Source organism: Catharus ustulatus, chromosome 2, assembly GCF_009819885.2.
Source record: "Catharus ustulatus isolate bCatUst1 chromosome 2, bCatUst1.pri.v2, whole genome shotgun sequence".
Lineage (NCBI taxonomy): Eukaryota > Metazoa > Chordata > Aves > Passeriformes > Turdidae > Catharus > Catharus ustulatus.
The window spans coordinates 25,553,149-25,575,746 of NC_046222.1; the positions used below are offsets into that span (position 1 = coordinate 25,553,149).

The 22,598-nt window shown below is 44.4% G+C and overlaps 1 protein-coding gene across 2 annotated transcripts in view; it reads right to left on the reverse strand.

Annotated features, from left to right (window-relative positions):
• The window catches only part of ARHGAP31 (Rho GTPase activating protein 31), a 101,171-nt gene that overhangs the window by 40,620 nt on the left and 37,953 nt on the right, over nucleotides 1–22,598 (reverse strand). Inside the window, exon 1 of one of the 2 annotated variants that reach the window (XM_033053186.2) lies at nucleotides 21,285–22,437. The exons of the other annotated variant lie outside the window; for it this stretch is intronic. Within the exon in view, the coding sequence (XP_032909077.1) occupies nucleotides 21,285–21,384 (100 nt within the window). The 5' untranslated portion in view covers nucleotides 21,385–22,437. Of the gene's footprint in view, nucleotides 1–21,284; nucleotides 22,438–22,598 lie in introns of those variants that run through there. 2 annotated transcript variants of the gene reach the window in all.

A 22,598-nucleotide genomic window follows, 5' to 3' on the forward strand; every position in this document is an offset into this window, starting at 1 on the left:
TTTCAGTAGTCCTATGCCTGGGAATGTTTGGAACTGGTCCTGTGCCTTGTGGCTTGGTGTCACTTCTATATATTTTGTTTTTCCTTTTGAATGGTTGTCTCATAACTGAATGCCACAACAATAGTAAGATACTACCAAGGGGTCATCTAGGGATAAACTGTAATATTTCTGATCCTTTCTGGGAAGGGAGGTTGGGGGTAGGAGGTGGATGAGGAGAAGCCTGAATTCCTTGGAAAAGATGTGCTGTCTGTTTACAAATCAGTTATACCATACTTCTTTCATTCCTTGCCTACTGATTTCCTCCATCTCCTCAGCTACCCATTGTTTTCCTTTTTTTACCTTTCATTTTGATTTCACAGCAAACTCAGTTTTCAGCATAATTTTCTTTCCCTGGAATTCAGACTCAAGCCCCACCTTTGGTACCTGGATGGAGGTTTAAAATCCCTCCCCAGGAAAAACACACTTGGATCTGGCATTTACAATTCAGGCTTGTATCTTCCAACCGCAACTCTAAACTGCATCAAAGACTTTCGTTCCCAGCTTTTGTTCCTTTCTCTGTTCCCTTGAAATGTCAGAAAACATGATGGTTTTGTTGATGCCATCAGAGTGGCCTGACCACTTCCCACGCTGGGCATGCAAATTGGGTAGCCGTAGAGCAGTCAGCAGTTCACTGGGTGTCTCCTCTTGGATGTTGTTCCTAACACCAAGGCAGTGGCCTAAAGCAGCAACACTGCCATGAAATCAACAGAAAACAAACCCACCTCCAGCTGTCCTGGCTCACACAAGGACATGCAGACTGTTCCTAACCAGCAGCTGCTGATGCTACTAGGCAGACAGGAGAACCATGCTGGGAGCTCAGGGCTCTCCTTGGATATTGGAATGGATATCCACCTCTTCAGACACATCCCCTGCTTTGTATGGAGGAAGATTCCAAATACATGCATTACTGCTGCCTCCTGAGCAAACAGACCGCAGAGCTGTCAGAACTCAGATCTCAAGACTATTCTAGCTCTGCTGACTTCCACGTGGAAATGGCTTCTCTCAAGTCCAAGTGTATGTGTGTTGGATGGAGTGACTAAGCACATCCCACCCCAGAGACCTCCTTAGATGTCCCCAGGACTGCTCTGAGATGACCTTGGACCTTCCTGACCTATGTTGCTCCCTGTAAGGTTGCAGGAGAGTCTGCTGAGCCCAGCAGGCTCTGTCTGACCTCTGGAAACTGCCCGTAAAATGTGTCTGCCTGCTGTCCAGCAGGCATCCCAAGGTAGAGTTCTTGGAAGGAATGGGGAAAATCAGCTGAGTCAACTACCAACCACAGACCATCTTTTCCTGCCTCATCACAGGAAACACTTTTAGCCTGTACTGCCCAGTATGGGTAGTCCTAGCATTGCTCCTCAACCCACCTGAAGTGTTTGTACCAAGGGGGATCTTTACGGCTTCCAGGGCTTTTGTCCTGCTCTCTCTCTCTCTCTGCTTTGCCTACTAATATGCTGCAAAATTTTGGTCATGGCCTCTCAGTTGTTCTGAAATAACATGTTTGGCTTCAGCCTGAGAAGCCTGAGCAATGCTACTCTACTGCACCTTCCTGGGAAGCATTACAGCAAGGATGTGATCCAATTTAGGAATGAGCTGATGCTCTTCCTGCTCTTTGCTCTCCATCTCTCAGGTTGAATTGATTTTTCCTATCACAATGCTTTTTCCCACTCTTTATTATCAATTTATTTTCTTCAATTACAGCAAAAAGGGACTCTGGCCAAAGAGGAATTTTGCTGCAATTCTCACAAAAGATCTTAATCATCTGCAGCTTAGTTGAGGAAGGTCATTCTGTGTCAAGTGGTCTCAGAACCTTGTCTCCAGGTCTTCAATACCTCCCATCAAGACACTGTCATCAAAGCTTTCAACTTGAAAACTCCTCAAGATCCAGCCTCACCAAGAGTTTGTCAGCAATCTGAAAAGTATTCTAGGCCAACAAAATCTACTTCTCTTGGAGCTGAAAGCACCACTGTCTTCAATGTCAACTGCAGCAAATCACAACAGTCTACCTTCTGTTGACAAATCCACCTAAAATTTGGGGTTTTTTCATTCTTGGCATCAGTTGAGTTCTAGTGCATTCCTTGGACTTCCCTGGAATCAATTAATGGCTCGCTCTGGTAGTAACAGGGAAAGTGTGGATGTTGCAGAAACACTTTGTCACAAGAGAGATTTGTAAGTATCCCCATCCCACAGAAGTCGCTTTTGATCTGCTGTTTCACTAACTTAAATCATAAGCCCCTTTATGGCTGGGAATACTTTCAGAGCTGAGTACTTCCATACCAGTTGGCTGCAGTATCCCAGATTTATACTAGTATCACTGAGGTCAGAGGCTGGCCCCATGCCATGCAGGCTATGCTTCTGGACGAGCTCAGTGGTAAAAGGCAGCATGCTGAAATGGAGGCAAGGAGTCAGAGGGCCACAAGGTGGTGGAAAAATCTTTCAGAGCCACATCAACAAAATGAAGACACTCTTTTTCTGAAAGCATGAAAATCCCTTCAATTGTTTGTGTCCCACTGCAAAAGATTCTGTGTATAGAGTGCTTGAAAGGACACACCAGGCGACAAGAGCCCCATGCTAGGGAAGGTTTGTGGCACAACGTACAGACAAGGGATATGTTCCTAACTGGATCCCTTGGCTTGTACAGCCCTGCTCCATCCAACTTTGCTACACTGCTCTGCACATCCTCTTCTACTCCACAGCTTCAAACACCAGAAGATGCCGGGCAGGGGACATTCAGTGAGGCCAGCTGTGCCTCTGGCCTACCTGAGCAGCTGATGAAAGGAGTTGCAAGGAAACACATCAATACAAATCCTTAAGTGCAGATATAGCTGCCAGGGTCTAAAGACCAGTTGCCTGGACCCCAAGGCATAGATGGCCTCATGTAGAGACTGGTTTCACACACAACATTCAAGTCATCCTGGTTTCTAAGACGGCTCTGGGCAGAGAGGGGGGATAATAGTATGAATCCCACACATAATGCACTTCCCTTGATCTGAAATGCTGGGCATGATGGCAAGATTCAGCTGCACAACCTGGTTCATAAACCAGTTGGTTTTGCAGTATACAAGCAGATATTTGGGTGGATGATGTCTTGTTGGAATGGAAGGGGAGATGGCAAAGTGGATGGGAGTCACAGTCAGGTGTACACAGGCAAGCTTGTCCTGCTCAGAGAAAACCAAGGAAAAGTTGCAAAAGATAGTGGTGTTCTCAGGAAATCCAGTTTTGAATCTGGCTTGCCTCACCCTGACCTAAGACTCCTTTATAAACTGCATCTGGAAGGCAGCACTGGCCAACAGAACACAACAACTGATCATAAAATGTGAATAATATCTATTATGTGCTCAGCTAGTGACATTTTAAAGTCTATAATTTTTTGCATCTGCAGTCTCCTGGCCTGTAGTATTTATTCTTCTTTCCCTTGGAGCCGAGCTACAGACAGACTCAGACAAAAATCCTGCAGCTGAATACCCTGCATTTCAGGGAAATTGAACTCAGGTGTCTGTACTTCAACTTCAGCCCTGATCAGAGCAATATGAGAAGAATAAGTTCAAGGAACGAACAGGGCTTCAGAGAGGCTTCTTCATCTCCAGTTTTGGCCAAGACGTGGCAAAGGCCAGTGAGAGCTCCAAAGTGTAATCCAGCAGACACCTGAGATATGCAAAACTCAAGTGCAACTCAAGTCAGCTTTGTGGGCCTGTAGACCTTTGTAGACAACAGGCAAAAGTTCTGTTTCTTCTGGCTTCAGTTTTGTTGGGGAAATTTCTTAACTTCAGTTTGGTAGAGGGTAATGTCCATCCCCTTTACACAAAAGCTTGGGCACTTCTGATAGGAACCTTTAGAGAGGGTTTGAAAAAAAGCCATTGGAAAAATTCCCGAAGCAGGAATGTTATAACCTTGCTAGTGCAAAGGCAAAAGCCATTGTGCGCACACAAATTTAGAAGCAGCAACGGCAAAAAACTTTGAAGGAAAACAGCAATGATTTTTATTATTGCCTTACGTGAGTTCAGAAAGTTGCAAAGTTAAACAAAGCAATTATAAAGCTGGGTATTTAAAAATACCTAATGTTTCACAGTCTTCTTTGAGATGAATCAGGTATCCAAACATCTGGAGACTGCAACATCCATCAGGAAACACAGACAGATGAGACACATCAAGACAGGAAGGTTTAGGGCTGCCATGGGAGAGACAAGGAACAGCAGGAGATTCCCACAGCTTCTTTTGGGTCAGAAATGTTAGTTATATATGAATGTGTACACTAAACAAAAAGAGGAAGAAAAAGAGAGGGCTAAAAAAGGTTTCTGCAAGTCTCCTGCTGTTCTGTGTCTTTCTCACTTTGCTCTGATCTCTCTGTACATGTCATTGGCTGCAGGATGACTGCTTCCTGATTCATGATTTTATATTTAATTCTTTCTATATTAAAGGAATTTAAAGGAAATTATTACAAATAGTTTGGCCACACTGCATCGTCACTGGAAACTATTTCTTTATCCCTGACATTTTCTTTTTCTTTTTCCCTCTTTTCCCCCCTCCACTCCTTTAAGAGAAAAGTTCAATGCTTTCCTAAACACTTTCCAGACTTGAGCTATTCACAGATTGCATGTGGAAGGCAAACACAGCCCAGGCCTGGAAGAAAGCCTCTCTCATGCTGGTCATCCCAGTAGCTTGGGGCGTTGCAGGCGGTGTCCTCAGCAGTGTTACATTTCAGAGAGTTGTGGCCAAATGAAAATGCTTTGGGTGTAGCAATCCTGTGTTCATCTCACAGGCACTTCGTGAAAGAGGCAACTGTTCCGTGTTGGGAATGCAGAGAAACCTCTGGCCAGCAATGGCTGCTGGAGGCACCCTGATTAAAGCCTCATTGTTTTGCCCAGTCCAGCTAAACTGCTCCCTGTCTCTCCAGTGGTTTGGGAAGAAGCAAATAAGTAAATAAAGTCGTTGTTGGGAATAACAAAGACTGGAAGAAGCAAGGAAAAAGGAAGCAACCAGAGAAAAAAAAAATCCTTTAATGCACTACATTTCTCAAAGGCATACGTCTAGGAATTGGGTTTCTGGACTGTGTTTCTTTTGTCTTTCTGACTCCTGGATCTTGCTGTACTAAGCGCTTTGAGACACTAATAAACACTTTGCAAACACAAGAAGGGGTGTTGCAGGAAAAGGGCGTTGCGATCATACTTAATCAAACTTCCTTACATTTTGATAGCTGCAGTACTGCTGTACAAGTCAATCCTCTCTTTGACTTTGCAATTCTCCACAGCCAACACAGCTGAGCCACACACTTCAAGCCACAACCTGTGTCCTGATTTTAGTACATGGCTGATATGTTTCAGAGGGAAGAAAATTCCAGGCTAAGTTCATATTCTTGTACAGGTATGTCTCAAAGCGGAATGAATGGAATAATCTAAAAGCAGGACCTTACTGGAGACTGTAAAATCAGAGAAGTTTTGATTCATAGCACAGGCTTCCAAAGCAAAGGAAGCTGAAGCACCACATCTTTCAGCAAGTGAGGAAGATGAGTACGTTTAAACATTAAGTACTGAAAGTATATCCAAGCAAGGCAAAGCTGCTCTTTTTCACACCCACAGACTTAAGAATGAATCAGAGACAGAAGCTCATTTTATCAGTTAGGCACCAAAAGTGGAATGAAAAAATGTAGTTAACTGATGAAAAAATGTGTCACTTACAATATTGTAACTCAATGGCATCTCCTTTGCACTTCATAAAACCAAGCTTGTTTCAAGGGCTGAAACGAGTCAGAAATGATTGTTTTACCTCTTGCTCTGTCTCACATTTGGATAAAAATCTGGAAGAGAAGTTTTGGATAACAAGAGTGGTCGAACTTTGGGTATGTTCCTTTATTACTGTCTATCCTTCAGCTGTCTGTACCCAGAACAGTGCCTCTTCCGCTATTCCACTGCTACTAACAAAGCTGCCAGGATTTAGAATTTTTTTCCCACTTACTGCCCTCTCTCTTCCACCATTCATTAGCAGTCTCCATTTGTTTCAACACAGTCAGTTTTTGCCCTCAGACTAGCTTTTCCAGCCTTCGCCTCCTTCCTTTCAAGCATATTGGAATTTCCTCATGCTTCTCTGCATTCCACACTTGCACTTATTCCCTTTTCCCATCCATTTTTTCCAGTGTCCTTTTCCATTTCTCTGCCACACTTCTTTCCTCCAAGCTGTTTCTTTGAATGCATTATCATTAACTTCTATCCATAAATTAAGGTTGGTCCTGGTCCCAAAACCAGAATCAACTGAAGTTGCTGCAGGCAACTTGTAAGGGGCAGTCCTATCCATGAGTCAGTAATGAACCCATTCCATGGTGTGCAAAGGGACAACTGTGTTATTGCATATTCTCCCTTCTAAATCAGAGACTATAGAATAAAGCTTGCAGTCTTGCAGATGTTCTTTGTAGCCTTTTTTAAATTTTATTTTTCTGCTTGGTTTCTCTTTTCTTTTTTTTTCTTTTTTCCTCAGGATTAGCAGAAGCATCCTGGCTCAGTTCCAGTCTAGGTAATCTCTTCTGCTATTTCAGATCCATGCTGCATTGTTTTTTCTATTTCCGAACCCCAGAGATTGAATGGTTAATGGCTGTCATGTTCTCTTCAAAGCTAAATTGTCATGTTTCAGGGCAGAAGCCGCACCAAGTCAGAATGAAGTACTCTGGGTATGTAATGCCACCCTGGTGCTCCTCACACCTCCCTTGGTATGGAACCTGTTAAGACAGGCAAGCTGGGTGAGCCCAATACTCTCCTGCCCTCTCACCTAATGTGTTGCTTCCCAGAGCTGCAACAGCCCACTTTTCAGTACTGGATGATGAAAGCAAGTAGGACTCTTCCCATTTAATAATAATAATGAGAGCTTTGCACTGAAAAGAAGATTATACCAGCACCATTTAATCACTCAGGGATGTAGGATGTGGAAAAAGAGGAGTGCCCAAAGGTCTCTCAAGCCAGGCAGAGGCTGGAGCAGAACTTGCCATGGCCTGTGGCATGCCATGAATGTGACTCCTGCCACCTCCTTCATACAATTAAAACTCTAATCTGAGCAATTCAGCCTTCACTGGTGTACAAATGCTGGAATGCAAAGACAAAAACACAGGGTGTGCTTTTAAGCTGTTTGCATCTCCAGCAGGTCACCAAACTGGAGAGATACAGGTCACATAGCTGAGGCTGCAGAATCTCACTCCACACGTGAACACCCATGTTCCCTTGCAGCCATCAGCCCTGACTCAGCACAAGCCATGGAGTGGGTGGCACTGCCCAGGGTGCACACGGAGCTTTTCCCAATATTTCAGGCAACAGCGCTGCTGGTAGCTCATGAAAGCACTCAGCCAAAACTGCTGACACATGTCAAATTCCCTAAGCGGTGTTACTGGAACAGTCAAAGGAGTTTGAGGAGCCATCTGGCCAGGGACATGGAGCCCACGTGTCAGGGAATAGCCTCTTGCTCCCACGGCTGAGATAATTGGACATTGTTCAGCCTCTGAATCACTGCTCTGTTGGGCTGTGGGCTTGTCTGGTAGGGACAAGTTAATTACCATGCAAACTGCAGAGGGGAGGAGGGGGTCAGGGATGGTCCTCACACTTCTTCTGCCCCAAAACAAACAGGAGGCTTTTGTGCCCCCACAGTGCCCCAAAGCAGAGAGGGGAGAATGGGTGGGCAAGGGGACATGAAGGCAGAAGCCTCTTGAGTGCTTCCCATTCAAACACAGACACAGGATCCCATGTCAAACCCAGAAGAGGATTTTCCTGCCATACCCAGAGTTTTGTTTGCAGTCTGTTCCTTGGGAACCAGCAAGCAGTCATCAAAGTTGCCCAGAGACCTCAACAGCTCATGGTACTGTGCTTTCTACCCTCCCTTCCTTGTCTCACATCAGCCAACATGCTGTTTTTCACCACCACAACCCAGCTAAAGAGCTGAAAGTACTGCAGAGACAGGGCTGCATTTAAAGTCCCAACTTCCCAGCCTGCACCCTGCTATCACCATGAGGTACTGCTGCCAGCCACTTCTCAAAGAGGCAGGGCTGGGGAAAGGGATAGAAAGAAGGTGCATTACAAGCTAAAATATATTTCCTTAAGCACAAGAATTGATGTCAGGTGCACCTGCACCGTTCCTTGAATCACAACTATTCAAAATCTTTTCACACCCTGAAAACATGTTCTGTCAAGAGGCAGGAAGACATTTTTCTAATTTTTCCCATTCTCCTAAAGAAAACATGCACATGTCCTTTCCCTTTTTCTAGCAAAGCTCAATTAGATTTGCTTCACAGGTATATAATGTTGCAAAGACAAGCCTTGCAATCACTCTTTGTCCATCTGCTAAATCCTTCCACCATCCTGCAGTGAGTTCATTTCTGTAGTAAGAGGTGCATGAAATATCCCAAGCAGGGAACCATCATTAGGGCAGGGATAAGCCTCTAAAACCCTTAGGATCCAGATCTGCATTTCACATCTGTTTAATGCCCAAGAGCTAACACCAATAATTTAATGAGTGCCTTCCATCCTGAAATATTCCACAAACTTCAAAAACAAGACTCACTCCACCCACCTCTAGGTTGGGAGGTGACAACTGTTGAGCCAGGCAGAGCAACATTACAGGACAGTTTAGGACAATGGAAAAAAAAAAAAAAACCCTAGCTCCAGCAGAAATTGCTTCTGCAAAGGAAAAGACACAACAGAGCAAGTGCACATGTAAAAGAGACCCTATGCTCTAGGAAAGAAAAAGAAAAACCAGGGATTTTTTTAAGTACTGGGGTCCTTGTTTTACCATGTGCCCAAATTGCAACATTTCACCAAATTATTCCCAGATAGCAACTTGACTGAGCAGATCCTGTGCTTGCCATCTTCTGAATCACCCACCCCATTCCTCTAGCGAAAAATTTTGGGCCATTTCTGTGCAAGTGCTAAGCAGACATAAACCTGCTTGGGGTGTAATTCCTGCAAGTGTAGCTTAAAGTTGAACAATGGCACACTTACTGAGCTACCATTCTGAGGGGCCTCAGTAGTATCCAGTTAATCTTCTCAAATCTCATTATTGCAGAAGAGTGACAGATGGGTATTTTAGGAGGATAGAAATGAGGACTAATTAGGACTCCTAGCCCTCCTTTGTGTTTGTCACATCAGTTCCTCTCCATCTCAGGCAGGTTTGTGAATAGTGATGGAGGGCTGCCTCTACCACCGTGCTCTGCCTGCCACCTCGAGGAGGACAGCAGGCACTGGGTCACCTACACCCACCTGCTCTGCAGCTGGGGCTGCAGGGGATTCAATTCCTTATCTAGGTTCTGGCAAGTCTAGAGGGTGACCCAAAATTGAAGTTACTAGGATATGGAACTGAATTTCCTAAATTAATTTCGGCCCCCATTTGTGGCTTTGCACAGTGAACATTAGGCAGCTGTATGTAAGTCACTATCAAGCCAGGACGGAAGAATGGACTCAGTGGATCGAGACCAGCTCTTCTCATTTACTGCTCCTAAGCCTGCATTTGGCACAGGGCTTGATGCACTGATTTTGACAACGTGTGCATACTGCCATCCTGGCAATAAAGTTATCAAAATGGAGGGAGATGGGGAGGGGAGGACAGGGGGAGGTAAGAAATATGACCAAGTAGGGGGAACTGAAAACTTGAGAGAAGGGAGAATCCTCCATGCGCCCTCTGTACCCCGGAGCCATCGCCTCAGGCCAAACCCCATCAAACCCCATGCTCTTCTTAGAGAGTCCCAGACATTTGTTTTAACTTTTTTTTTTCTCCTGCATTCCTCCTTGTTGTACTTCTGGTTTCCAGGTGAGGCTGGAATGGAAAGAACAGGATTCCAGAAGGAAGTCTGTTTCTCTATTTCTCTGGTTTGATTAGAAGCAGAAGATGCAATAAATCTCACAAGAGAGTTTGTTCTCATTTAGCCTCTCGTGTATCTGAAATTACCTGACCAGAACAAGGTTAAGGAGAATGCACTACCAATTGGAGCACACTGAGAAGATAAAAACAGAAAGAGCAAAATGGTAAAGCTGTTTCTTTTGCTGATTTTGCACAAAGAAAGTAAACAGTTCAGTTCCACTGACAGCTTATTTATTTCATACAAACAGCAGCACAGATGCAATGGCTCAAAAAGGAAGTTCACCCTGCCTGAAGTTCACCTCTGAACCTCCTGAGGTGTGACTGCCACCACTAGCAGCAGCGCCACAATGGGAGAGGAGCAGAAAAAACAGTACTAGTTGCACGTGCTGGATAGCTCTGTTGTGCTGCCAAGCTGCCTGTCTGCAACAAGACTGACAGTTACATTCACTGCTGAGATGGCAAATGTAGAATGTCAATGTATCAAAAATACCCCAACTGAAATACTCAGCTGAACATAAACACACACACACACCCTTCCTTCCAGTGTTCTGTCTGCGGAATCAGCACTTTTTTGATGAGCTAGTGAATATAGATGGTGAGTTCAGGCACAGATCCAGCCTGGATTCTCAACCTTGCATACCACATGTATAGAAAGTTTGCAAGCATGTTCAGCATCTTTCAGGTAAAAAGGTAGTATCAATGCTGCTGTGTTTAGTGAAAACCAGTAGTGGAATCCTTTAAATGAAGTTTCTATCAGAGAAGATGACCTGGTCTCCTGTTTGATGCTCTTCAGGAAATAAATTACTCAACTTAGTTACATCAGGAATATCTCCTGGCCATATGCATGCTCAATTCCTATTTCTAGAGATAGAGGTATATCTCCTCTATTTCCTCATGTGACAGCATCTAATGACATTACAAAACAAAATGCATGCACATTCCCAGATTGGAGAGAGCAAATAAAGAGCATGAGATTTAAAGTGAGTTTTGCATTTGGTTTGGCAATAATTTTTTATTCTTTCTTTAGCTCTTCCATGCTTTATAGACCCAAACAAAGCCTCCTGTTCCAGATGATAAATCTCCATGCTGCCCCTGGCCCCAGAAAGCACATGAGATATTATCATTTCTAAAGGCATTTAGTTTGCTGAGCCCTGAGTGTAGAAGAGGGCAGTGAGGATCTGGAGATAAATTGCTATAAACCCAAGTCAGCCACTTAGGGCATATTTCTAAGAGCAGCAGACACAGCTGAGAATCCTGCAAAGGTATGCATGTTTCCCCTCCCCTTGCTCAATCCCCATGCTGGAGATGTAACACGGCTTCTGCTCCCCTTGTTCCCAGTGCCTTTCTGCTCTCCCTTGTTGCCGTAGAGACTGGTATCTGGAACTCAAATTGTGATGCTCCACTTGTGAGAGTGGGTGGAGAAAAGCAAGATTTGCATTATTAATAATTGCCCCCACAGTATCCATTTTGACAGCAAAATTTCTCACTCTCCAGTCTGTTGGACATGCTTTGGCAGGAAGAAACTCAGCCACAATGCCCTGATTCTGTGCACTGTTGCTTTGGAAGAGGAGAGGAGGAGCTCTTACAAATACCACCTGAGAAAGATGTGCTGCTTCAAAACATTTTTTGTAGACTTTCTATTAAGCCAAGGTTCTGCATGGCTTTCAGAAGATGCAGCATAGCAGAGTATTATATAAATTAATTTATCTGGGCTGACCAGCAGCAAAACTTCAGAAGCCATTAAAGAACTGTGTCTATGAAGAGACAATACCTTTTGAGCATTAACCATGGCAGAAAGAGCATTAAGCAAGGCAGAACAGATCCTTTACAATGTCCTGATTGCACCTGAGTTATTGATTGATTGCCAGCAAAAACTGGAATACCAGGGAAAATCTCTGCTAATAACTTATAGATTACTAAGAATATCAGAAGAGCTAGGATGTGAGTTGCCAGCAGGTTGAGGGAGGTGATCCTTGCCCTCTGCTCAGTCCTGTCTGAGCCCTGGCCTCTACAGTGCAAGCTCAGCTCAGGGCCACAGAGATGACTGAGAGACTGGAGTACCTCTCATATGAGGAGAGATCATTCAGGGATTTTTCAGTCTGCATAAGAGAAGGATCAGGAAGGATCTATCTGCTGGAGGGGAATGAAGAAAAGGGGGCCAGTCTATTCTCAATCGTACCTATTGACAATATAAGATATATAAATTAAAAACCATGAGAGTCTATCTGAACACAATATTTTTTTTACTTTGATGGTAGTCTGAGGCTGGACCAGTTTACTCACAGAGGTTGTGGAGTCTTCATCTGTGGACATACTAAAAATTCAACTGGACACAGTCCCGGACTACTGGCTCAAACTGACCCTGCTTGAGCAGAGGGTTTGATCTAATCTCAAGAAATCCCTGGTCATCTCAGTAATTCTGTGATTCTGTAATATTTTATACTGCTGTTAAGGTAACTCTTCCTATAGAGACATTAATTCACCTAAGTCGAGGCAGCCATCCGGCCAACCTGACATTGCCTGGAACTGAGTCTGTCACACACGTCATACCAAGATGGAAGAAGGCTGGTTTGAGCCTAGGCCAGTGGCTGCTCCCAAATGGGAACACAGCAACTGAGGTGGAGGAACTGAAGGTAACTGCAAAAAGCATGAGTTTTGCTCTGCCCCTTTTGGTGCACTGTTAAAATCAAAAAGGATCCCATTTGGGTGAAAATGGGGAATCTAACCCAGCTGCAGTGTTCAAGGCAGGGGAGTGAAACAGAAGAGGACTGGCACTTCCCTGAGTACTTATGTGCCAAAAGACTTGTAGTGTTAGGCACTGAACTCCTTGCTCTCACACACAGGGGTAACAGTGATCTGGCACTTGAGTGACAGTGAAGGTAAGTATTGGTGTCTATAATTTTGTTATAGGCAAAGGCCCCAACATCTGACAAAAAGGTAGGTTCTAACGTCCATGGTTAAGTACTTTCATATCTGCAATCACACTGGTGCAGAAGATCAGAAAATCTGCTTGTGGTTTCAGATAAATGTAGAAAACAAAGTCTACATTATTGAATTAAGTATGAAAGTTAAAAATACAGTCAGCACAGTTGCACAATGTAATTTCATTTAACACCAAATTCAATTTACGTTACACTGTTGTCTATCAGTGTCCATTGTAAACATACTGCAGATTCTTTTTTTCTTTTGGTTCGGGTTTTTTTGGTAGGTTTTTTTGGGGTTTTTTTTCATTGACAATGCAAAACACATTAACTGAAATCATCAGCAGAGAAGCTGAAGACTCTGGCATGCAACCTAAGGATAGCTGAGGCTTGAGGCTCTAGGAATGTATGGATAGGAGCCACTAGTAGATGGCTAGGAGCGCTAGTTGCCCTTGAAATAACCAGCAGCACAGCCATTTAGCAGGCTTTGCATTGCAGTAAGGTATCTGTAGGTTTCCACTGTTGGGAAGGATAATGATTTGACACATATGTATGTATAACAGAAAGATCTTTGAATGTAGACTCTGAGGAAGGAATAGAAATGATAGCAAGTTGTGATATAGAGGAAAATAATTGCTGAGCCAGTCTTACTGGGTAACTAAGAAGGGAAGGCAAAGAGCAAGTAAGTTGAAAGCGGCTTTTATGACTTTGAACAATGCATAAACCCACCTCAAACAAAAGATGTTTTTACCAAGCAAAAAGTTTTTCACAGACAAACAAAAATGCCATGTTGCAAGTAGGGAAAAGATCTAAGAATTTTCCACTGCAAGAAAACTGAAAAACAACTTCTAACGTAAACTGTAACATACTAACTTTTTGTGATTGGAACATAGTAACATGGATAGGGTAATGTTAGTAGCTGAGATAGGCTATCATAGTAAAGGTATTGATTGGTTGTCATGTATTAAAATTATCTACAATGAAAAGTATATCATATGCATTGTAACCAGAGTTAGAGGAAGCTTTCATGTGAATCCACAGCTGTGGCTGAAAAGGTTGTGGGCTGGGCTCTTGTCACCCATGACCCGTGAATTGCTGCATCAGTTGGATATAATAAACAGCATTTTACAGACCCCCTCTGGAATTCTCATTTCGGCTCCTGCATTCTACATCACAGCTCTAAGTGTATCTGGCATCTTGTTGGTGGTGCTGGACTGGAGACAAATGATGGTAGCTCTCCATCCTTAATCACCCTCCAGACAGAGATCCAGTTCAAGCCATGATGTGGGCAGTCAATCTGACAGCCATCCCAATCCCAGCCCTTTAGAGCAGGGCTGGTTATACAATTACTGACAGGTTATTTTCATTTCCCTTATTACCTTTAAAGGAGAAATACTGAAACATAAAATTGTGGCACATCCCTGACTGACAGAAGATGCTGCTGCTGTAGGACTGTGTCATATATGCAAAGTCCGAGTTACAGGTGATTACTTTCTGAGCTCTCCAAACCAGAACCAGGGCTACACCGAAGCTTGGGACCCAAGCACCCCAGACCAATGGGGGTCTCCCAGACTTGTTCATCACGTCTAGATCAGCCTGTGTTGTACATCCACCCCATGCACTGCCAGTGTTTCATCCACTACAGCTGCTTCCCTGAACCTTTGAGAGCTGTGATACTACAAGCAGTGAAGTCCCTACTCCTTGGTTGCCAAGTTGAGATGAAATCAGATGCTACCAACAAAGAGAAAACATTTGCTAAATCAAAATATGTATCCTAATCTAAAATCTGCAGGCAAGATGTGATTTATGCTGTTTGCAGGGTATGGGAGAGAAGGCAGGATCAGAGTGAGGCTCAGTGCATGCAAACCACACATATGCCTCCTGCAGTGCTCAGTAAGGGAAATGTAAAGCAGGAGGCAACATGCAAGAGTTCTCTGATAATCACACAGTGCTAGCAATGGAAAGTCAATGCAGAACAAGGAGCTGAGTTTGCAACATGAATGTTAAACATCAGTAACAATGTGCCACAGAGACACAAATGTCCAGGTCCCAGGAACCAGAAACAGATTGAGGAAGTAACACAAATATCATCAAAAACAAGCAGGAACAGCAAACTAACAGAAGCAAACAGATGGCTTCTGTTCACATTGTTTCCAGTGTATTGTTGCTCACACTTGTTGCCATAGACGCTGGTATCTGGGACTCAAAAATGTGATGCTCTTCTTGTGAGAGAGGGTGGAGAAAATGCAAGAATTTACATTATTAATTATTTCCTGCACAGTATCCATTTTGGTAGCAAAGCTTCCCATCTCTTGTCCACTGGCCATGCTTTGGCAGACACGGAAAGGCCGAGGAGCTGTCTTTCCCTCAAAGCCCAGCCTAGATCCTCCAACTGCCATTACATGTACTCAGCTCTCAGGCTCCACTGCCACAGCTGTCCTTCACCGTATAATAACACAATCCCTTTTCTTTCCCCCCCAGACTTCAGAGTTCAACTGTTCCTTTTGCTTCTGTCACAAGGATGAGGGGATGCAGCCTTAAATATCCACAGAGCCTGCATGACTAGAGCCAGGAATAGATGTCACAGAGTGCAGACCATGTGGCTTTCTAGCATATCAGCAGTGTGAAAATGTCAATCAGACCCCAGCAGCACATCACACACAAAAAAGAGGACTAAAGCATTTCTGAGCCAGCCCAAGAGGCCATTCTTGTCCTTTCCTCCTCCCAGCCCCTGCCACTTCCTTCCTTGAATGAAGACAAGTGTTTGCACAGCTACCCAGTAAGGTAGGTCAAGAAAGAGATCTAGATTGAAGGCATTTTGGCTCCACAAAAAGGTCTCTTTTCAGCTTGATCAGTTCATGAGACAAAAATCTCCAGTGCCATAGTTTCTAATTTTGAGACTGGGATGAATGCAGCTCTTCATTCTTCTGCAGCAGATTAAATGAGTGCATGGCACTTTCATTTATCCAAGGGGACTTAAAAAAAAAAAATAAAAGCCTCATCTTTTTCCTCCACTTTGCCTTTAATGATTCTTCAGCATTTTTCTCAGGATTTCTTGCATGCATCACTAGCCAAAAGCACCTAACCAAAAGTACGGGCATGCCTTCACTTTGAAACATCACTACAGGAAAGACAGCTTAAAAAATGTCCTAAGACAACATAAATGCAGTCTTGTAAACACAAATGCAGCCTTGTGTGGCACACACTTACTTGTGCTATGGACTTGCATGCACCCTCATGCTCATGCCAGCATGTTCCTATCCCAAAAGACAAGCAAGGGTGAGGAAAGAAAGCCAGAGGGCCCAGAAAAGCTGCTTCACATCTGTGTAGCAGGTTTAATGATTGGCTCCAAAGGGAGTCTGCTCTTGAAGCAAGAAATTTTTTTCCTGAGTGACAAGTCTCCTTATCCAGTCACATATGGACAAGGCTGCTTCACAGTGAAACACATGATGACAAAATCACACAGAGGACAATGTGCTTAAGGGGCTGTACCAAAACAAGCAAGCAGTATCCAAGCCCACCTTTCCTTTGTACCCAGAATGTTACTGCTGAATTATTGTTACTGCTTTCCCTCAGAACTACTTGCCTATGCTACAGTAAAGTTTTTGCCTGCCACAGCTCTCAGACACATTTAAAAACATGCTTGTGGAGCCAGGACTGGTCAGAACTACTACGTTTTGGAGACCACTTACTGCAAAATGAAAACTTACCTTATTCTTGGATTCAAATGCAGTTGTGACAAGGTAGAAGCAGCCACTGTACAGCCACACAGCACAAAGGAATGTTATATGAGCTAGCCATGTTGTTGTCTCCTTTCCCATACTACAATCAAGGGACCTGTAAGGGTTCCTCACGTGCTTCCCTGTCTACATTTAATGACAACAACTCCTCTTCCCTCCCTAGCCTCAAGGACTTCTTCCCTCTGCCATGGGAAGGAGGAGTCTCAAGTGGGGAGAACAAGGGAGTTGGTGGCTTCAAAACTCAAACGAGGTAGCCCTTTTTCTAAAGCAAGCAACAAACAAAGCCAATAAGCTGAATTAGATTAAGAGATAGAAAGTGTTTTGGGTGCTACAGGCTCAGGATAAGAACCATTGAGGGAGCTGTGGGGAGTGTGGGAGGGGGTTGAGGGGAAAAGCTGAGCTCATTGCATCCCAACCAGACAACATCAGGCAGGAAACAGATGTGGAAGAAACCACAGAGGGGTACAGCAACAGCAGAATTAACTCTCCAGTAAATAAGGGAATCTCAGACACACAGAGTTGACCTGCACCATAAGAACAAGGCATGAAGTCTGAGACTTGGCTTCATGCAGACCTGGTAACACCTCCTAGCCCAATACCTAGGCACCAACATACCAAATCAAGCCAAAGGAAATAATTCCACCTTTTTCCAAGTCCTACCTGGCTCTAAGCATATGAAGCAGGTTTGGACTGGTAGTGGTTCCTATGCAAAAGACTGGATTATTTTTTACCATCACAATCCAATTCTTGTAGATGCTGTGTGCTTTTCCATTTTAGAAAGTGGAAGTTGTACCTAGCTGTATACCTGAAATCCCAGCTTGAATCTCCCACAGTTAGAAGCACTGGGAATATTAAACTCCCTTTTGATTTAGTTCCTCTCACTTTAACAATTTTGACTCTTACAACAGCATCCTCTTAGAACACTTCTGTGATACAAGCAGAAGCAAGACTGTTCCTTTTGACTGTTTGCTTAAGCAGTTCAGAGTGTCCTGCTCCAGCTAAAGATGGTGCAAAAATTTGTCTCATCTTTTCTGCTAGCTCATTTGTCACCAGAAAATTATACTGTTGTTATTACAGCAACTGAGTGCCTGATGTGCAGCCCCCAGTGAATTCAGTAGCAGCAGCACATTGCATTTTTCTCCTCTGGAAGTGAAGCTGCTTATCAAGAGGCCAAAACATGACTAATGTTAATCCTTCAAAACTATTATCTGTTAGCTCCATTGCACTTCAACAAAGTTTGGCACAGAAAAATATCTTAGTAGAGGGCATTAGTACTCACTTCCTTCTGCATGGATGCCTATCCATGTTCAAAGTCTGGGCATGGACACTACTTTCTAGTGAAGCTTTTATATTGCAAAACATTGCTTGTCTTCAAGTGTGGATTCAGTGCTGGAAGTGACACAGGAGGTACTACTTAAATTAGACAACTTTTCCTCATTGGTATCACCAGCCATCATTCTTTTATGTCTGATGTGAATTTGTCCTCATACATGTTGCTATTTAAGCCATTGTTTGATAATTATGGTGAGGAGGAAGAGAAGTTCCTTTTTCCCTCCTACCAAAGAAAGTCTTGAAAATATAACCCAGATGCACACTGAAGTTTTAGAAAACAGAAAGCAGACAAAGAACCCAGCATTGATTTTATATCATGGTTTTTGTGGCCTGAGTCATTATTTTAAATGCCTGTGTGCACTGATAGCAGTCTGCCCTCATAAGGAGCGTGACCAGTGCCAGCGTAGAGACTGCCAGCAAGAAAAGGCCAAGTAGGGCCAAATGTGGTACTGACAGGAACTGACTTGAAACATAGTAAATTCAACACATCTGAGTTTCTAACCAGCCAGCAGACATCCACATCTGCCCATCATCACTGACCTGTATCAGATCTGAAGAATCAACTTAGGGCTAAAGGCTTTGTATCACATCTCCTGAGCTGCTTCACTCTACCTTCTAAAGTCTTCCTATTTGATAGTTTTTAAATTCTTTATAGTTCTGCTGCAGCTTTTATTTTATTATTGTAAAGTTCTTTTTAACAAAGGCTTAGGTACGTGGATCTGGTAAGGGAGACAGCAGGATCTTTGGTTGTCTCTGAAGCGAACCATAGCAAGTTATTAAAGAGTTAATGGGAAGAGATGAAATGCTGATACCTTTAGCAGGATATAATTCTCTTCACTGGAATTTGGCAACAACACAGGGACTAAGGTCCTTACAGAAAGCACAAGTTGCTCATCAACAACCACAAGCATATAGGGACTCAAGTGCCTCTCCTCCGCAAAGCATCGCACAAGCAGTGCAGCACCCCCAACTGCAAAGTCATGTACTAACTCAGGGGGGAAAATTCCAAATGGAATAATCTTCACTAGCCTTGGCTATCCCCTGTTTTCCCTTGGCCAGCACCAGCAACACAGGTCTCGGCCTCCCCTTGCCTGTGCAACTCCCGTCACACGCAACTGCAGAATGGTGTAAAGCAAACCTGAGCACCGAAAGCACAACCAGTATGACTCACGTCCTGCCGGGCCCACAGCATCTTCCTTTCCAGTTAGCCCTTCTGAGTGCATTTTAAAACCTGCTTTCAGAAAGGTCCACAACCAAACATTTGCAGAACAGCAGTCAAAGTGCTTTCCTGCTCTTCATCACTCTCAGATACCAGGAACAGTCCAAGAACTTTGTTGCTTCTTAGTAGGGAACAACCTGAACCTGTATCCCACCAGTTAAACACACATCACTATGTAAAGCAGTGAGAAAGCTACAGCTTTATGTCCCTATAAAACTTGCTGCTTACAGGACCACTGATTTGTCACCGGAAATAACTCTTAGCAGGACAATTCAACTCTCCCCAAAACAACCATCTTTCATACCCTAAATGCTCTTCCAATTTGGTTGCAAGTTTGTGATGTCCTGGTGACATATCAACCTTCATTTTTTTCCCCAAGACATCACTTCAGCATTCTTGGTCATTCCTATTCATCCTTAGAGTCCTACTACCAACAAATAATATCTCCAATCCTTTAATTTCTTTTCTCCTTGTCCTGATAAATTGGAACTTCCAATCTAACTTATACCCTTACCAATAAACCTATAACAATGGAGCCTTTTATTTCTGGACCCCACAGTACTGAGCAATAGGATGTGCTACTGAACAAACAGCAGTACTGCATAAAGGAAAGGAACTTCCTATTCTCCTTCACTGCTGCTCAGCACGGAGAGATAAGTACATTGGAACTGCGAACCATGAACAAATAAACAGATGAGATTTGAGAAAACGTCCTTCTTTCTTGTTTTCAAAAGCCTATTTTTTTAAAATAAAAGATGGGATTTTAGGTAATAGATTTTGCTCGACTGACCTAATTTCAACTGCAGTAACTATGTTTTCACCTTTAAAATTCCCCTTGTTGCTTCAAGTGAATTTACTGCCTGTACCCACCCTCCCTGTGTTGTTTTCCAGTGCTCCTGTAAACAGCTGTAAACAGTTCTCCCTCCATAGAGGTTCACGGTAGCACTGGGTAGAATTTATCTGTCTGCACCTCACACTGGTAAAGGGACATCAGCTCATTTAGTGTGTTATTTTTTTGACATTTCAATTCACTTGCTGTTAAGAGTTAAGTTAAAAGATCCAGTACCTGTTACAGACAACCCACAACGCAATTGAATGGCTGGTTTTCCCCTACACCTAAATAAATGCACATATATGACATTTTATCTTAGTGATACATTTACTGCCCTCTTCACTGTGCAACAGAAAGGACTCCTGTTACACAGTCCATCCCTCTGCCAGTGTGGTTCCACACTGCACTTCCTCAGTCATGCTCATCATCAAATGAAAGACCTGATTGTACAGCTCTCCCCACAAACCTGACACTGCTGCTAGTTTTTTTTCTGAAAATGACCTGACATTGGTAAAATTAGTTAATTCAAATTGGAACATAATGCTAAACCTGGATCATAATGCTAACATCAGGGATGGTAAGAGATATGTATTTAGTTTTTCCTCATGCTAAACTGCAGGTCCTTCTTCTGGCCAAACTCACAACCACTTCTCTTGTCATCCAACCCACTTTAAGAAAAAATGTTATGCTCCTTCCCTCATCAAGGACTGACCATTTCAAATTTAGGATCCCCTTATTTTATTGGAGTTACGTCTTGTCTGAGCTACTGTTCTCATTTGACACCTGGAAGCATGAAATCTTGGGGAAAAGTGAAAGCCAACCAGCAGGGTGATGAATGTGTTAGCTCAGATGCCTCCTACACCATACACTGTACTCCACCCCATAACCCAGTCTCCGTCCTGTCTCCATCCACAAGTCCGAGGATAACATGGGAACAGTACTGGAGCCCAGTTCCTCCCTAGAGTCCTCCAAAATTCTAGTCTCATGCACTTAGGGTGGATTTTGAATTGCTGGAGGAGGCAACACTGAACACAGTTCAGATTTCCAAACCTGACTCCCTAAAAGCCTGTTACTCCTTTCCACAGTCAGGAAGACGGGAGAGGGCATCACAACTGATGTCGGGCTGTCTATGTACACTTTAGGCAGCCCAAGAACCCCAGCCCAGTCCTTTCCACACACACAGCACTACTCATGCAAGGGTCATGCAGATGCATCACTAAAACGATCTTCCAATCGTTCATTCATTGTGAGTAATGGGGCAGTGAGTCCACTTCCCAGGGATAAATCAGCAACAGTCTGGTTTGCAGTCGTACCAGTTAGAATAGGAGGACACATGCTTGGCTTTTCTGCAACCAAAGTGAGAATAAAGAAGCATTTACCATCCTGCCCAGAGCTCTCGAGATATTCCGTCAGGTCACAGCCGAACGCGCTCGCGGCTCCCTTCCTCTTGAGTTTTGGTTTGGCTCCCTTGTTCTTCATGAGGTTAGTCCCAAAAGAGGTTCACTCCCCTCCTGCCTTGCCCCCCTCCCCCCGGCCTTACGCTGGGCGACAAAATTCTTGCTCTTTTCCTCAGACCATCGCCCGTGTCCCGCTCCCAGGGAGCAACATCGGGGGTCCCGTAGAGCGTCCAGCCAGAGAAGTAAACATTAATCCCCACCAGATGTTGGGCTGCTCCTGTAGCAGAAGAAGGTCAGGGCCAGAAGAGGTTCCACAGTCGGCAGCAGCAGCGATCATAGCCTGAGCCCAGAAGGGTTCTCATCAGAGGCAAGTGGGTGGTGGATGAGTGCCCGCATCAGAGCTGGCAAGTTGGGTGTAGCAGATGGTGGGGGGGCGTCTCTTCCCTCAGCGCAATCCCGGACCCTCCACAGCCACCTTCTGGGTTTCGTCAGTCGCGCTGTCGCCGCTTACAGCAGAAGGCGTCCCAGTATGGTCGTCCTCCTCTTGGCTTTCAGAGGAGACTGGAAGTTCAAACAGACTAATGAAAAGGGACTGGGGAAGAGTCTGCACAAGGCTCCTCGTTGGCTCCCCCTCCTTCCCCTCCTCCTGCTTTGGACAGTTGGAGGAATGAGAAACCAGTTTCCTGTCTTGACTCCCGCTCCGCTCGCTCTCTCCTTTCCCCGCTTTTACAAATCCTAGGATTATCCAGCTCAAAAAAGCGCTGAAAGGAAGTTAGCTGAGGAGGGGGGCGGACGACGGTTTTTGGGAGTAAAGTGCGTGTGTGCGTGTGTGTGTATGTGTGTACGTGTGAGCGAGAGGCTAAGGGAAGGCGGGGAGAGGAGTTGGGGAACAGGGATGGGGATCGTGGAAGGAAGAGGGAAGATTTGCCCTGACAGTCGGCAGACAACGGACTGCCCGGGAGGAAATCACTGAGGGGCGACGCAGCCCCTGACGTGGGCAGGCTCTTCCTGCTCGGCCAGCCCGCAGCTCGGTAAAGGCCGAGCAGGGTCCGGCGAGAAGCATAGAGACCAGGAGCCTCTCCAATAAATCTCTGCCTCTGCGCGCCGAGTCCTTCGCTGCAAGGCGTCTTCCTGCCCTCCAGCATGACTCTGTCACTGCAGGATCTGCCTTCCGCTACAGAGGTGCAGGCTGGAGCTGCTGAAGTGCAAGAAAGAGACAGAGAGTTGGGAAATTAAAGAGAGGGGGAAGATGGGAAACCTTCCGCTCCCTCCTCCCAGGCAAGCAGAAACAGATGC